This window comes from Melanaphis sacchari, unplaced genomic scaffold, assembly GCF_002803265.2.
Source record: "Melanaphis sacchari strain LSU unplaced genomic scaffold, SCAv2.0 Contig82_pilon_pilon, whole genome shotgun sequence".
In the NCBI taxonomy this organism is placed as follows: domain Eukaryota; kingdom Metazoa; phylum Arthropoda; class Insecta; order Hemiptera; family Aphididae; genus Melanaphis; species Melanaphis sacchari.
Window position 1 is genome coordinate 158,939 of NW_020271585.1, and position 17,542 is coordinate 176,480.

Genomic DNA, 17,542 nt, shown 5'->3' on the forward strand with positions numbered 1-17,542 from the left:
AAAAATCACACATAAATAGTAGTAAGATAATTAGGTACAATAATTATAATAATAAAACGTGTAGTCTTTGGTTACAACAATAAAAACATTGGATATAGGGTTTACAATAATTATGAGGGGGTTTAATGGTTTCTTTATTATACTTATGAATAATATATAATTCAGATTATAAAATAAATGAAAATACCTATAGTTAAAAATAAATGAATTTTTTATTGTAAGGTTGTTCTGTTTTTTTTTAAAATTTAAGTTAGGTGTAAGAAAACTGAAACAAAAAAAAAAATTATAACATGTTTTTGATTAAATTAATTATGTATTGGTTTATAGTATAAAAATCATTTAATCAAGACTTATTAATGTATTAATTAATACAATTAACAAATAAAGGCTATACAGTATGGCACATTAGTTAGAATCAAGATGAATTTTCAAGAAAACTAAAATAACATTTGAACATGGTTTACTTAGATGAGTATCACATAGTGAATAACATTTTCAAGAGAGAACAAGGTTCTGTTTAAGTAGAAACAATATAATATGGTTTTATAAAAAAAAAATTATTTTATTTTCAAATAGAAAGCATTATGTATATGATCCAATTTAATAGTTAACATGTTCACAATCACAGCATAATTTAAAAAGTTGTCGCCTACAATAAATAATACTCATATTGCTATCTAGTAATTACATTTTAAAACCAAGCACACCAATCAATATTTGGAGATGTTTAAAATTAAAACAAAATCATGTTATCATAATATTTACTATAATTAACCAGGATCAGAGAATTCCTTATACAAATTAAAGGCCTCCATGTTAAGTATAGTTGATATGTGGTATTGAATAAGTGAAGTTCATTGATCAAAGACATAACTGTTGTAAACATTAAGTCTAGATAATTATAAGTTAAAAATATTATTATAAGATAATAATAATTATTATTTACTTTTAAGGTTTAATAATAAATTAACTATGAAGTTATAAATATTTTAAGCTGATATATAGTTTTGAGTGATTTGTAAAATTATTGATTTATCAAAATAATTATGTAAAACCTACACGGATATTTATCAAGGGAATTTACAACTGACTATATTTTTATGATAAAAGAACTATTTTTATTTTAACACATTAATCAATTTACTAAATTACACAATATAAATTTCACATGTACAAGTTTGGATTCCTTGTTTTGTTTTTTTTAGTTCCCAAAAAAAACTTTTAAAATTTGGATATTTTGCAGTCATATATTTATCAATATTATGTATGTAAGTGAATTGTGTGTGCATGGATGTGATATCACAAACTACATTAAAGACTATTTATGTTTTATTTTTTTCACACGTTACTCATACTTTAACTGGTTTGATTGGTTAAGCCATACAAGTTTGTATATTAACTGTAACAGTAATTTAATTACCAGCTTTAAATATTTATGGTAGTTTAAAGTCCACGATTTAAGTGCGGTAAACTTGCTGGTTGATAATCCAATGAGTAAACTGCAACTGGAAAATGTTTGATGTGTGTTTGCCATTGTGATGACAATTGGAAAAACTTAACACCACTCCACTCATATCCATCAATAGTTACTAGAAATTCAAATATAAAATAAATACCATAGACAAGTAAGTAACTTGTAAAATTGATTTACTCGTGAGAGGATAATGTTGAGTTTTTGGTGAGCAGATTAATCTTAATACACTGTCAATTACTTGATTCTTGGGATCTAAGTCTTTTTCCTTCTCTTTCTTTTTTCCCAGTCGCATAACTATATAAAAAATAACTGTTTAAAAAAGGTCTAGCATACATAAGATTTGTTTAATATTTTATTTTTCATGCATGAAATTCATGAAAAATAAAATAAAATGTAAAGAATACAAATGTCTAGTTCACAAAAATAAAATTATTAAATCAAATGATAAATTTAATCATTAAGGTTAAAATGATACAAGTACATAATTTTCTTAATATTATTAATATTGAATAAACATTTGCATACATATGCTATAATGATAACTTACTTTTTTGTTTTTTTTCCTTAATATAGCTCACAGTAAAAAATGCTAGTGGTTCTTCATTGGTCAAAAACAGTCTTGAGATGTGTAAGCTCTTAAAACCAGTCTTTAATGTGAATTTGGTATCCACTCGCTTACTGCTTGGTTCACTGCCTCGAGCAGTTATTTCTCTGTTAGTGTTTGGCACCAACCAATAGTCAAGTTGTAATTCTAGAGGCTCACATAGCTCCCTATAGGGAATAATATTTTTAGATAATAAAAATATTTAAGGTTATATAGTATTTACCAATTGACTTGCTTTGTAGGTGGAGGCAAATATTGCATACCAATATTGGGTGAATTGGGTGGCGTTGTTTTGTCTAGGATGGACTTACGATCAATGATAATTGAGCATTGATCATCTGTATCATTTGAGCCTGATGCTGCATCCCCAGAACAAATTCTCACATCCTATAAAATGGTGCGATTATAATAAGTTTATAAAGCAAATAAAAATTTAATAAGTTAGAATCAACAATTATTTTTACATAAGAAAAAAATCTATGAATAAATAATAATAAGATGGATATATTGTTAATAATAATAATAGTTTTTATTTATATTAAATACAGTCAAATCGCGATATAACAAAATTTGATTTAACAAATGAAATTACCGGTCCTTGAAAATATCGCGATATAACGAAAAAATTTAATGTATTTTGGTCCCCTTGAAATAGTAGCGAAGCTTTTTTGATCAAAACTCTCACGATGTAACAAATTTTTACAAGTTTGGATCTTGCTATTACAAATTTTTAATTTTAATTAAGATAAGATACATGTTTCTAGTGTATAACTCTATGAAAAATATATAAAAATAAATATGTTGCTATTTAAAAAAAATTAAATGCACATGTATAATGGACAGCGACAGCGATATTATTATATTAAACGCAAAATTATTATTATAGTATATTTTTATTAGCAATATTATTACACATTTAAATTGAAATTAAACAATAAATACATACTTATATGACCCATGCATTTTATACATATGTATGCAATTAAATACAATTATTAAATAAATATGTATTTATTTTTTATTGATTTAAATTTTGAATTTTTCTTAAAATCTCGCTATAACGAATTTAATAGGTATATATTATTATCCCAATATAACGAATTATGATGTAACAAACTTTCGATATAACAAATTTTTTTCACAGTCTCTTGAAATACGTTTTATCGCGAGTTGATTGTATTATTTAAATTATTATTGGTCAAAACTAATCCTATTTGACTTTTTAAAACAAATTTAATGTAGACTTACATTGACAAAAGGTATGAATGTTTGTAAGGCTTCATCATCCGAACTGTAAAAGTAAATATGTATTTTATATGGCTATAATTTGTTGTTTGTGTCTAATTTTCATTTTTATTAATATACCTTTTTTCTTTATATGATAGCATTGCTTCAGCAATCTGCAACTGAATTGTATTAGATGCTTCCATGATGTAATTTTGGATTTTAAGTATTATATCTGTTCCATCACCACATTCCAATTGTTCCTTCCAGTAATCTTCTTTGAACAGAAATGTTGTACCATAAAAGCTGTCAACTGTACCTAAATATCTTGAGAGTGTGTTAATTCCTGCGTAATATAATTGTGTTAACATTATTTATACATACATAAACTAGTTTATTATTCATTATTATTACCTAATGGTATAATATAAAATTTAATATAATTCATCCAATCAGGTGGCTTGAATGATAACTGTTCTACATACTGTCGTAATACATAGTTTACAAAGCTATCAGAACCAGCAAGTAATATCTTCATTTGATTTGGGGGTTTGGGGTTAGAATTACAGCTAAAATAATTATAAAACAAATAATATTATGTATCATTATTACGATTATTTTTGTTAGACACAAAGTTGAACAAGATGTCCTAAAATAATATGTAACACACAACTAAACGTTAGCTGTGGTTCTAAATTTTGTATGTTAAAGAGTTTTTTTTTTTGTGCTTACTATTTCTGTATCTTGTTAACAATGCATACAAAGGTAGCACGCACATCGGCTAACCCAGCTGGTGTGATGACTTTAAAATGATAATTCTGTAGTTTGGATGCAAGCTGACAACCTAATGGATCTGCATAGTGTACTAAACACAACACTTCTGGCATTTTATCCTCGGGTGGCAACACTTTAGACAATTGTTCCATCAATGCTTTTCTAGGCTGTATGTGTAAATACATAAATTTAGTAAGTATACACTATACATACAATTTATATTAAACAGAGATTTCAGTTTTATTTAATATTAATCTAGAAGCAAATATTACTACTATAATTTTATTCTAATATTTTGTTGGAGTTATAAAGAAAACAATTCATATTATTTAAAATTAAATTAAAAATTATTGAATTGATTTATTTATTGGTTAGTGCTGGAAGTAACGGCTTGCGTCATTTTTTAGAATGTAAATAATGCCCATAAAATTATCACTTTACATTTAATACAATAATCATAGAAGAATATGAATTTGTTTTAGAAGCCTATGGCTTTTTAAATTTATAAAAACTATATTACATTATAGATTTTATTTAAAATTTTGTTTTTAAACCAAGTGTGCAATAAAATTGTAATTTTCATCTCAGAACAAAATATAATTGGAAAAATTTTTATTTATCAAATCAAAAATCTACGAAAATGGGATGTTAAATTAAATGTCTAGACAAATAGTAAATATGTATTAAAATTTAAAATTTAAACCTGAACCATTTGACTATTTGCCTAGACATTTGATTAAATTTATCTAGACAGTGACATATACCTCAACCATTGAGCCAACATTTTCTCCTGAAATTCCAGTACCGCCGAAACTTGCATTTGAGCGATCATTATCATTCGTCTGCTTCGGTATCGGAGACTTCTTGTACTTGTTTGATGATGAAGTGCGGTCCCTGGTGAAAATTCTCGATTTCTTTTCTTTTTCCTTTTCCACCGTGCCAGAATTTTCCTATAAAACCCATGTCCATCGTTAGTATTAAAATGCATCGATAATCAGTTCTCAAGTATACAATATAAAAAACCTTTTTGTCGTCATTGTTGCCAATTTTTGGAGGCGACGAATTCATCGGAGTAGGGTCACTATCCGTCCAAGTGTCCAAATATGAATCAGAATCTGCTTTTTTTGAACTTTCATCGCTAAATCTTTCAATGTTCCGCTCTACGGTTGGTACACCTATGCCATTAAATAAATATATGTATTTATGTATATTTTGTTGAGAATCTGTTGGTTCTAATACGGATGGATTTTGTAAGCATAACATTTCTTTCCCAGCCAATATTTGTTTTATTAATTTGGCAGATTGTTAGCTAAATCATGATAAAAATAAATTAAGCGTGAAGAAAATTGAACATGCAAACTGAAAATAGTTTTAGCAGTTATAGATTACAAACAAATTTATTGTATTACAATATCAAAAACATTATTATAAGTTAAATAATAATAAAAGTTAATTTTAATTACTGAGTAGTTTGTATTATACTACCGTTTTTAAGATTAGAAATACAGGCATAATTTTAAAAGGAAAATTTCCCTAGTTTATTTTAACTGAAAGCACAGTTATACAGCACATAATATAATATAAAGAATGTGATAACATTATTTTTATATGCAACGATAAGTAGGTAGGTAATTGCGGCACTGCATGTTATGAAAAGTTGGCAATTTTATTTTATCACAATAAACGGCCGTTTTACTATCGAATTAATATGAAAATATAATAAAACAAAAACAAAATTACGTACCTATATAATATATTACATATAAAGCGGATTAACATTAACGTATTATCATATAAAGTTGCGTTAAAAAATTAACAGCTGAACTGTAGACATCTTCCGATTTATTTTTACGAAAATCAATGAAATAAAAAAATAAACGGAATTATGAACTATATTATATTTAGATAACATTTTTGGTGAACAAAAACAGTTTTTCTTCTAACTTTAAATTAAAAAGGTCAATTGTTTGTTTATAATGTAATTTTAAATTATACTAACATACCAATATTGTTAGGTTAATTCCTAGACAATGAATCGAAATGGAATACAATTTTCATTAGCAATAAATACAAATAATACGACGGCCGGATTGCAGAATAACGGTTGAAATTAAAACCTTATTTAGGTTCATATTTTTGCAGAGTGTTAAATCTTAAATTTTGGGATGCCCCGGCGCCTTCCTTCTAATAAGTTTTTGGTGATCATTGTTATGAAATTGTTTTCCCGCGAAAGCTTGTCTTCCGCAGCCGCCGCGTTTAAGTGTTTGACGCCTGTGCGTTAATTAAAAATTTGTTTTATTTTTTATCATCAGAATTCATTTAACAATAACTTTGCGTTCATATTGTGCCATTTAAATTTATGCGTACAGATTAAATGTGAAATAAACGCGTTTATTATGCGGCTACAATAAGTATGTGGTTTAATTAGAATTTATTGTTCGTGTGTACCAGCCTACATTATTATTATTATCGTTTCAACAAACTGTTCTAAGAAAAAACACTTTAAACCGAATCCCGCACCGTTACAAGATCCGGGTAATTGTTTCCGTTCGTGTTCGTTCGATATAACATTCATTCATAATTTCATTAACACGTTCGTTTACGATTTTCTATGTCCTGAATTAAAATTGTATTCCCAGAAAGGCAGAAATAGTTGTAATGCATTAACAGGTACAACGCCGATGGTATTTATAGTAATAAACGTTTTAAAACTATTAGATATGCTAGTATCTACCTACTAAATAATTTAAAATTTTGATATTATGCTTTTAGTTTTTTTTTTAATACATAAAAATATAATATTATTAAAAAAACATTTATTAAATTGACCGTAAATTGTTAATTTTTTAATTATGAATATGTTTGACATAATAAATTCTAAGCATTTTAACCGAACCTTTCTTTATACTTTACAGGGCAGGAAAATCGTATATGGGGGATCCTTTATCAAGGACAGTACTTTAATATATTTTTTAAAGTGGCTTTTCATTTGATCGTAGATTTCAAACTTCTCTGGTCACCGGGACACCGATAGCTCCATTTTTACAAAACGACCGTGTAGTAAATAATAACAATGCATATAGGCTATTGTTTAATCAAAAGTGGTGAATTGGATAAATAAATGTCGTTATTTGTTTGGCATTGTAACAAGATAGTAAATTATTAGAGGATGCGTAGGTATACTTAGTAGAAATGTAGTATTAAGTCTGGGCGAGTAAAGCGGAATATAGCTATGGCATTTTATGTGATGAAATAAGCTTAAGAATTAAATAAATTAAAACAAATACATGTCGGTGGCAATGATGAATGGAATAAATGTCTGGTGGTGTATTAGAGAGAGAAACATTATTGAGATTGTTAGGGCGTTTATAAAGGGGCAAATTTAACGTTTTAACATCAAGAGAAGTAGAACGAATGAAAGTGCATAATGATTAAGGGATAATAGAGGTATAGTGGTCATACAGACATGGTTGATTTAATTTTGTAATATGAATTATAATTTATAATAGATAATGAGGTGAAATAGTGGTAGATAAAGCTTAGAATTAAGAAAAGAGCAATTGATTTTTTGCTAAAATTATCGTCAATATACTTTATAGTTTATATACTTATACATTTGTGTAATTTTAGTATTAAAAATGTAAATTATCATCGAACGTAATATTATAATATCGTCATACTTGTGATATAAGAACAGAATTAAAATTATCCGTGAAAAATATGGTTTGATAAATCGAAACGTCCAGATGAACTTGTGATTTCACGAGAAAAATTTAATAAAACTATACGAAATAGTCCTTGTAATTTAAATATTCAGGTTCATGGGTTATAGCATTCACGTTGCAAACAAACTAAATAGTGAGATAAGTAAGATAAGAAAATAGAAATACATGCATTACTACAACATCATAAAAAAAAATTTATACTGTTATAATAAGTATTAATAATGATTAAAAACTTTAAGCTATTATTAAATTTACTGATAAAAATGTATAGTTAAGCTATAAATAGTATTATCTATATATAAAGCATAATAATAATTGTATATTATTAAAATAAAATGTAATTTTTAACGTACACTTTTTATATGTATTTTATTATTTTAGTCAATTATGTTTTTAATTTTTTTTTTCAGTCGTTTTTAAAGTACAACATATTCTTCTAAAAATATATCTAAATAGGTGTCTAATAATGATCTAATTTATGACAACTTATGAATATTTCAAGCTTGATATATTGAGAAATGTATAAAACGGGGAATTACAAAATGTTAATAGGCATAACTATGATTGTTCAAAAATTAATAGGTACAAAGAAAATATGGGAAATTTTATGTTTATAGTTAAATAATAATAAAACTGAAAATTAACAAATATATTCTAATTACAAATAAGAGATACAGTTTAGAAAAATACCAAGATAAAAAAATGTAATCTAATAGCCTAAAAATAAAATAAATATTATTCATAAAAAAACACAATCATTGACTGAGATTATAAGTGTTGTGTTAAAATAATCACTGTATATTAATATTTTTTTTATCATGCACATGCAATGTAATAGTAAATACTAATTACTAATAAGTAATATTATTAAATATGTACAAATTTAAAAATTAAAATAACAACACATATTTATTTTATTACATAATAATTATTGTAGTGTGTAAATTACTATTAAAAATGGGAATTTTATTGTTAAAATTTTGTTGTAAGAGAATAATATAGAAATTGTTAGTAGTATTAAGTGCATTGGATATAAAGAAAATACAACAAAAGAAGATACTTTGTGCTTATAACTGCATTTTGATCGGGAATTTTCATAGTGCTAACCTTTGGTTCTGTTGTAGGGCGGAAAACTTGTGGTGTGACTTTTCTTATGGGAATGCCGTCCTAGTGACAGGGTGAAAAAAATATAAAAATAATTTAAGTGAATAATATTTTTAAACAATATTTGGACAAAAAAATAAAATTATGTTACAATACGATACAATATAAATAAATTAAAATAATCAGTGATGGACACAACCTAATGCAAAACGTCTTGCATTTTTTCAATTATTTTTTATGATTTACATGCATATTTTTCTGAAATTAAGTTATTTGTTTTAGATGTTATAATTAGTTAGGAATAAAGTTTAACATTTATCAAAAATGTTTGTATAAACGTTGAGATTATTAAAACACGTTTAAGTTAATATTATAATCGAATTATGTAATTAAAAAATTTTCATATCATAAATTGTGAGGTATATTTTTATTGCTACTAAACAATTTCAGCTGTGAATACCAAATTCAAGAAAACTTTATAATTTGGAAAGTAAGATTGGTCCATCACTATTATATATTCATATAAAACAATATAATATATTATGTAATATTGACCTATCAACGGAAATGTATACACATATTAAATCTAATATACATTTAATAAAAAAAAAATACAAGTAATAGCAATAAATAATAAAATAACGACAAAAACAACAACTATACAAGTATTATATACAGCATTAAATATATATATAAATATATCTATATTCTATAAATACATACATATATATATATATATTAATATTATATATAATGTAAAAATTAAAAAAAAATGTAATATTTGTGTATTCCCTAAACTTGTGATGTTTAAAAATGTGTAAAATGTAAATAGTGTAATATAGAGCACGTTTTTTCTAAACTACAACAAATTGTGTTTTTGTTATACCTTAGCGCGCGCAAAGAGCTGAAAGCTTGTTATATAAGGCAACATTTGTAATACAAGTTGTTTTCGTGGTCACTAACGATAAATAAGCGCAAATCATTCAAACTGTTGGCAAAGCATACCGCTAGAGCTTTATGTCAAAATGTTACGGTCATATTAAATGTCTTATTAATTACAAATTAAACGAATATGTATATTAAATGACACATCAACACACTTAATTAAATTTATAAAAATATTATATAATATAATGACACAGTGCTGTTTAATAACACATTGTCATTAGTAAAATATTCATATACATCGAGTTCACAGCGAACAAACAGAAGAATCATTCACATGCTAATTTTTCAGAAGAATAAATAAATATTATAAACACGTGGTTAATTTGGCAGATCCAAATTTCCTTTACTACGTGTTGTTAAAATATTTAATTAGTTATCTACGAAACCCGATTTTCAAGCAATATCATTTAATTATCAGAAATCTCTCATCTAAAAATGTTTTATTCAAATCTTAGAAGGAACCGAAAGGCATTAGTTGACAACATTAGATTAACACTTTTGACTTAAGTACCTCAAAACTCGATGTTTTGTATTTAATAGCTAATTTAATATAGTTTTATTCAAATAAATTGTTAAATGACTTTAAGTTAGAAAAACTTTATATATAATGTAGGTTGTTTATATAATATGTATGAATACTAAATATTTGAAAAACATACATTATAATATGCAAGAATAATTGAACTGCTTTAAATTTTTATATTATATCAATCGCAAAAATATTATTTTTAATTGTGGTTTACTATATATTTTGCTATAAATAACAAATTTTATATCATTGAGTGTCTATACATATTATAATAACAAATATAAACATTTAATATGATGGATATTAAATATTTTAGTTATATTATGTAGACATACAAATTAAAATTATGTTATGTAAATAAATAAATCATTTTACTCTATAAACTTGACAAATATTTGTATTGGGCTATTCCTGTATAAATAATAAAATAAATAAACTTGATTGAAACAATAAAAATATTGTTTTCTTATATTTAAAAATACAATTAGGTACTGTTGATTCAAAAAAAAAAAAAAATTGAATTTATCATTAGTTAAAAATTAAAAACAAAATATCGTGAAATGTATACATATCAATATGTACAATGGATACACCGTGTTTTGAGATACTCTTTGGTTATAATTTTGTATTACAAACCTGATATGCCTTCATGTATCATATTTGTACGAGAGCTTGAAAAGAATGGACGAAGTGATGGTTTTGGTGTAGATAAAATAGATAAAGTATCCAAGTCAGGCCCAGAATCGCTCAAATCTTCTAGTTCCTCAAAAAGATCTTCAATATCCGCTGGATCCATGTCACCGCCTAAAACAACAGCAATATATGGATTAACATAAATAAATGATAAGCAATTTAATTATTAAATATACCTGACAGTTTTTGACTAATGGTCTCTCTATCATTTTCTAATGCATGCAAATCTTCATTAACTCTGAACCTTTTTAGAAGTGCAATAAATTTTTGTTTCAGATTTCTTTGCTGTTAATAAAGTAAAACAGAATTGTATTGAATTTTAATATTTTATTTCATTATTAAAATCATGATCAAAGAAAAAAAGAAATAATTTAAATTACTCTTGCATTTCCAGTCACGATATTTTTCTTCCTTCGCCTATCTTCCAAAGTTGGTTCAGAATCAGATGCTTCTTCTCCGCTGCTAAACTCTTCGTCTTCATCAGAATAATCTTGACCCCTTCCTATACACAATTTGAAATAACTCATTCAATATTTATACCTGTACATTTTAATATTGTATCGAACCAATTAAATTTTTTTACTATAAATGTTTTTTTATTTAATGATTACCAATAACAGGTTTAGTAGCATCTTCATGATCCACGGGTTGACTATTTAAGCACGTGATATATACACGGCCGATAAGAGACTTGGGATCTTTGGGATCACTTAAAAGTTCTAGTTCGAGATCAAGAGGTCTTTGTAGTACCTGAATAAAATTAATACGTTTGAAATATATGAAGTGTACACACATTAATGTATGTCTATATTTTATTAATTGATATAATTACAAGCGACATATTAATAACTCCTTCGGCCAATGTTTTAAAGCCAAGTATAGTACGATTTTTGTACTTTTTTCGCCGTTGAAGCATTACATGTAATTTGTTAACGTCTCGCTTCAAAAAGTGCGGATACTGAGGAACAAATAAATATTAAGATTTATAGAGATTCTCTAGTGTTAAGTACTCAACAGCAATTAAATTAAATACCTGAAGACAGAAGTTTAACTGCAATTCTATTTCGAGGGATCCATTTACAGTCAGGGGCAATTCATTTGTTCTTAAGGTTCTCTTTGATCCCTTAATTTTATACAATTAGATTTAATAAACAAATATTAATTGAATTATGCGTTTTTGTTTAAAATAGTTGATTAAATTTATAATACGTACTTGCATTTTTACAGCTATAGTTAACGAAGATGACATATCCGATCCCAGTGGTTTGGTTAGTACCAGTTTTGTTAAATTCATTGAACATACTCTAAAACATAATTAAATTGTTGTGTAAATTTTTAATTAAAATAATTGTATACAGTATTAGATTAGTATAGGATCTATGGAGGAGAAACTCGAGATTCGTACTTGGGTGTAATATTTTCTTTTAAATTCAATATATTGATGCATTTTTCATCATTGAAAACAAGATGAAGTGCAAAGACGAGTTTCAAATAGGTATTTAAAATGTAATTTAAATATAAATAGATAGTTTTTAATATTAAATCAAGGGTTCAGTTTCATTATATTTTAATCTATAGTTATTAAGTAGGTAACAAAATACTATCAAAAAATATCTCAATAACTAACTATATAATATATTAAATTCATTAAATGTTTATGAATATTAAGTGAGTTTAAAATTATAAAATGTGACTGCGAGTGAAGTAATTTACTTAAAAGGTAATGCAATTTTTAAGTTACATCTCAGTAATTTCAATGAAAATGAGCGTTATCTCTGGTCATTACAATTATTAGATACCTACGTTCCTGTCAACTTATAAATAATTAAACAAAAAGTTGTTCAGAGTGGTATACATTATTGAGTAACCTATTTATACTTAGATATAAATAAATAATCATGTATAAATAATAATTATTAACATATGAATTACTTTAATATATACATTATGCATAAATAATTAAACAAAAATCTATTCTTATTATTATTTTTAGAATAGGATTGAAGTATACAACACGTAGTTGAAAATTTACTACTAACTTACTATCGGACACTAAAAAATAACGAGTTGAACATAAAAATGCAAGTTAATTGAAAATATATAAATCATATAATTATTTAAAATATTTTAAAATATATCAGTTTCTTCTATGTTATTCCCATTAATTAACTTATTATACATAATATATAGCTGCTATATTGATCAATTTTAAGTCAATGGTTATCTATTTCTAATGACAATATATATTTCGAATTATTAGAAACTAGAATAGGATATTAGTGTAGATAATATGTATAATAAGACACATGATTTAGATTACTACATAATCAATTTAGAATTCAACATTTTTTTTTTTTTTTTTTTAGATACAAGTTTTAAACTTTCTAACTCAATTTTTATCTGTAAAATTATACTGTTTAATTATTATTATGTAATTTATATCACATTTTAATACCTTATAAGCTCCCGAGTTTCTATAATAAATAAATAAATTATTAATACAATGTTATCTCCCTTTATAGTATAAAAATACAAAACAATAGAAAACAATACTTCAAATTACAGGTGAATAATGTTTTATTGTATTAAATACTTAGGATTTATATAATAATAAAATCATCATTTATCGTTAATAAACTAACTAAAATATAAATCCTGTCGACTTGTCATTATGAATAATGATAGATATGAAAATATATAGTTCCTATCATTTAAAAGGAAAATAGTGACTAATTTCATCAATAATAGACTTTGGTGTTATTAGTAAGAATAAATTAATAATAATAAAAAAAAAAAAAATAACAAAATTTAATGTTTCAATCATAGCAATAATATTATTTTAATTTCTAACAAAATAGTCGTTTAATAAACAAATTAATAATTGCATATATAAATTGATTGGCTTAAAATACTTGTAAGTCTCACATTATACGTTTAATAGTAAGTCTATTAAATAATTTACCATTTATGTTAAAAACATTTGTTTTAACTGGAGGACGCATACTATTGCATGGGTCTCCGTTACAAACTTGCGACAAATTAACTTTAACACATAGCGACAATTTAACTCTGTTGTTTTAATATTATAGTTCAGGTATAAAAAATTCAAAATTACTTGAGGGCCAATTTTTATAACTTAAGTAAGCATATTATTAAGATCATATCCAAGGCTCTTAAAGATATTATTATTTTAAATTGTAAAAAAAAAAATATAGCTTTGAATAAAAAAAAATGAAAAATTTGAAACAATGTTCATTGTTTCGTATCTGAAACTCTATTTCAAAATATACATAATTACTTGCCAATGTTAAAAATAACAATATAAAATAGATTATTCTGATCAAAAATTTGTAAGTTGTGTGTTTATAAGACGGACATAACACATTGCGGGCATGACATCCTCTTAAGTTAATTAATAAGTAAATACGTATGTAATCTTTTAAAGTTTGCATATAATGTATGTTATGTTATTTCATAGATAACAAATAAATAGATGGGTCATTTGAGCTTATCGTGTAATGAGGATTAAGTGGATGTATTAAGTATTATGTAATAGTACTTGCAAGAAAGTGAAGACATAGATATCGGCATATCAATATAAAATATAATATTTTAGGCTGACCTTTTAACGCCAGTCTCTCTTATCCAATCGTAATTGCAATCCTATACAGTATACAGACATGCAGTAATCAGTATTTGTATAAATAATTTAATTTTTACAATTTATCAATATTCAACTTAATAAAAGTTAAAATAAATTTAAGCAATATAAAACTATTCCTAAACCAATTATTATAACTGTATAGTAGGTTTGTTCAATAACGCGAGTAATAATAATAATAATTTAATAGTAAAGGATTGGTTAGCTATTAATAAAGGTCACCATGGGATAAATGCCATAAAATAATAATTTTTAACATTGCGAAAATCTATTACATTTTCTCGATTGTAATACAATTTAAACATACTTTGTTTTATCATCAACTAAATTATTAAAACGTTAAAAAATGAATGAGATTTTCAAAAATTGTATCAATGCAATTTGGATAAATAAATTTATTATGTACATTTAAATACATTTTTAATCATCGTTATTTATGGTAAATATTACGATATTATAACATCGTGAAGAATAGAAATAAAAATGTAGATACATATTACATATAACTAATATATTTTACTCAGGTTTATTATTGTTAAGTTTATTTAAATTAAAACAATAAAGCAATTAAAAAGATAGTTAAATAGGTAGCAAACTTAATGAAATATGCTCAACAAATTATTATTGTTTTAGATTTATATAAATTGTTTTTTAAATATTATCTAAGACGCATTGTTAAGTAACTTAACTAATTATATGGACTCGTCTTGAGTATTCTATTAAAGTGGGATTCATAATTTAATTTATAAAGTGTATTTTTAGCTCTAAGGTATTTTACGCACGTTTAAAGACAATAACGATGTAAATATTCTACACGGCTAAAAAGTTGTGGAAAAAGAATATTTAAACTCGATTAAATAATTAATTCACAATACCCCACATTTTTGCCTTAAAAATTAAAATTAAGAAAAATCTCTATCCCAAATAAAAATTTTAAGTCAAAGTCTTAACTGCTTAAATGTATCAAATAAAAATATGACTTATTTTAATGTTCTTAAAAATTTGAAAATATACTTATTGCAATAATACATTTAATATGATGTAAAAATACAATTAATATGTATACTGAATGTTCAATAAATAAAATTAACAATTGCTGAATATGTGTACAATTTATTTTACATCTTTATTGATTACTCATATTATGTCATTGCCATAATTATTTGTTCACTAATTATGTACTGATAGTAATTAAATGTTTTAAGTGTCAATATTATTTGCAACTATTAACGACTGTACAGCGTTCATTTTAATTTATCATCAAAAAAAAATTCGTGACTTACTATGAACTGATTTAACTATATTTATTTGAAATTCTCTATTTGTAATACATTTTAGTGTTTGTTTTAAAAAATATTTACAATCTTTAAATTAGGTACTATCAAGGATTAAAATTGATATTTTTTTCTCAAAAAAGTATCGACGTTTTTGAAAATATTTATTTTTTCATAATTTGGAATCATTTAACAAAAAAAAAAAAAAATATTATCATCATAAATTACTAAGTTTTCAATTTTTTGAACGAAAGCATTATATTTTTCTGAAAATTTAAATACCTTTATAAAAATGAAACTTTTAACAAGTATACTTGGTTAGTATTTTAAGTTAAGATGGGATGAATGGAGTGGAATGGTTCAAGAGTAAGTACACTATAAAATGTTGGTCAATTATTCCCCTCATAAATTTTAAAAATTTAAAAAAATTAACTATACTCTTTAATATTTGATTTTTATTTACGAAAATTCTCAGATAAATATTTCTCTACTGTAGTCTATAGATATAATATGATGTAGCTAAAAATAAATAATAATATATTTTAGTGAACTTTTAAATATAATTTTAACTCTGGGTTTATATTTTATTTAGATACGTTATTTCAACTATGTAAAACGTAAATTTATAGGGTTAGTATAACCTATTATAAAGTATATAAAAATCTAAAGTAAATTTTAAGCTTTATTGACCATTTTTGAAAGAAAAATTACTTTATATAATTAATATATAGAAATATAGAATATAATTTGTATAAGATACCAATTGTTACGACTAATCGTAAATTTCAATTTCTACAGTTATTAATTACAGCAGATAAATAAATATACTTAATTAAATTACGTCATGGAATTCATAACCCAAACATAGATTATAACATTATTTTTTAAACGTCTAAAATAATTATGGTAAAATTAAAATAATATAAAATATATATATTATATATATTTCCATATTTTATTTTCAAAGTATATAATCATACATTTAGAACATGTAACGTGTACTTAAGCATAAATGTTAAATACAAAAATCATTACAATTGTATAATAAAAAAATTCTCGGAGTATAATACTTAAGTGTAGTACCTATCCTTTAATAATTATAATTAAGATTTACGAAATAAAACGCAGAAATTATTTTAAAGAATAGTTTTAGAAGGAAGTCGATACAATATTAGTATTGTCAATATGTTAAGGTACATTTTTTTTTTTTTTTTGTGAGAAATGTACTGATAGCAATTTATTTAAGTATATAACACTAAAACCTCAATTTAGAATAGTTATATAAGTTATAAGTTAAAAACAAAAACCGTTTATCTATTGACTAAGAAAATTAGTATAATACATTATAATTTGTTAATTTTATATGTAAATGAATATTTTAAAATGCACGCCTATATAATTACAAATGAAAAGTATAACAAATATAAACTAATTGATTTTTAAAGATAGGCACCTATGACCTATGTAAAAACCATATTCATTAGTAAAATATTGTTATAAAAATATCGTAATTTTGTATGTAAAATAATTGT

The 17,542-nt window shown here is 24.3% G+C and overlaps 1 protein-coding gene across 3 annotated transcripts in view; it reads right to left on the reverse strand.

The window, feature by feature from the left end:
• Positions 1-225: 225 nt before the first annotated feature.
• Positions 226-17,542, reverse strand: part of LOC112602115 (phosphofurin acidic cluster sorting protein 2) — a 28,769-nt gene continuing 11,452 nt past the window's right edge. Inside the window, exons 2-20 of one of the 3 annotated variants that reach the window (XM_025350048.1) lie at positions 12,289-12,379; positions 12,109-12,198; positions 11,908-12,033; positions 11,687-11,825; positions 11,456-11,577; positions 11,252-11,360; positions 11,019-11,186; positions 8,909-8,968; positions 5,100-5,251; positions 4,841-5,026; positions 4,035-4,243; positions 3,717-3,871; positions 3,444-3,648; positions 3,327-3,369; positions 2,314-2,465; positions 2,022-2,245; positions 1,652-1,768; positions 1,421-1,589; positions 226-265 (exon numbers count right to left, since the gene is read on the reverse strand). In XM_025350048.1, coding sequence (XP_025205833.1) covers positions 1,444-1,589; positions 1,652-1,768; positions 2,022-2,245; positions 2,314-2,465; positions 3,327-3,369; positions 3,444-3,648; positions 3,717-3,871; positions 4,035-4,243; positions 4,841-5,026; positions 5,100-5,251; positions 8,909-8,968; positions 11,019-11,186; positions 11,252-11,360; positions 11,456-11,577; positions 11,687-11,825; positions 11,908-12,033; positions 12,109-12,198; positions 12,289-12,379 — 2,494 coding nt within the window. In that variant the 3' untranslated portion in view covers positions 226-265; positions 1,421-1,443. Of the gene's footprint in view, positions 266-1,420; positions 1,590-1,651; positions 1,769-2,021; positions 2,246-2,301; positions 2,466-3,326; positions 3,370-3,443; positions 3,649-3,716; positions 3,872-4,034; positions 4,244-4,840; positions 5,027-5,099; positions 5,252-8,908; positions 8,969-11,018; positions 11,187-11,251; positions 11,361-11,455; positions 11,578-11,686; positions 11,826-11,907; positions 12,034-12,108; positions 12,199-12,288; positions 12,380-17,542 lie in introns of all 3 variants that reach the window. The other 2 variants (XM_025350047.1, XM_025350049.1) reach the window with 2 other exon arrangements.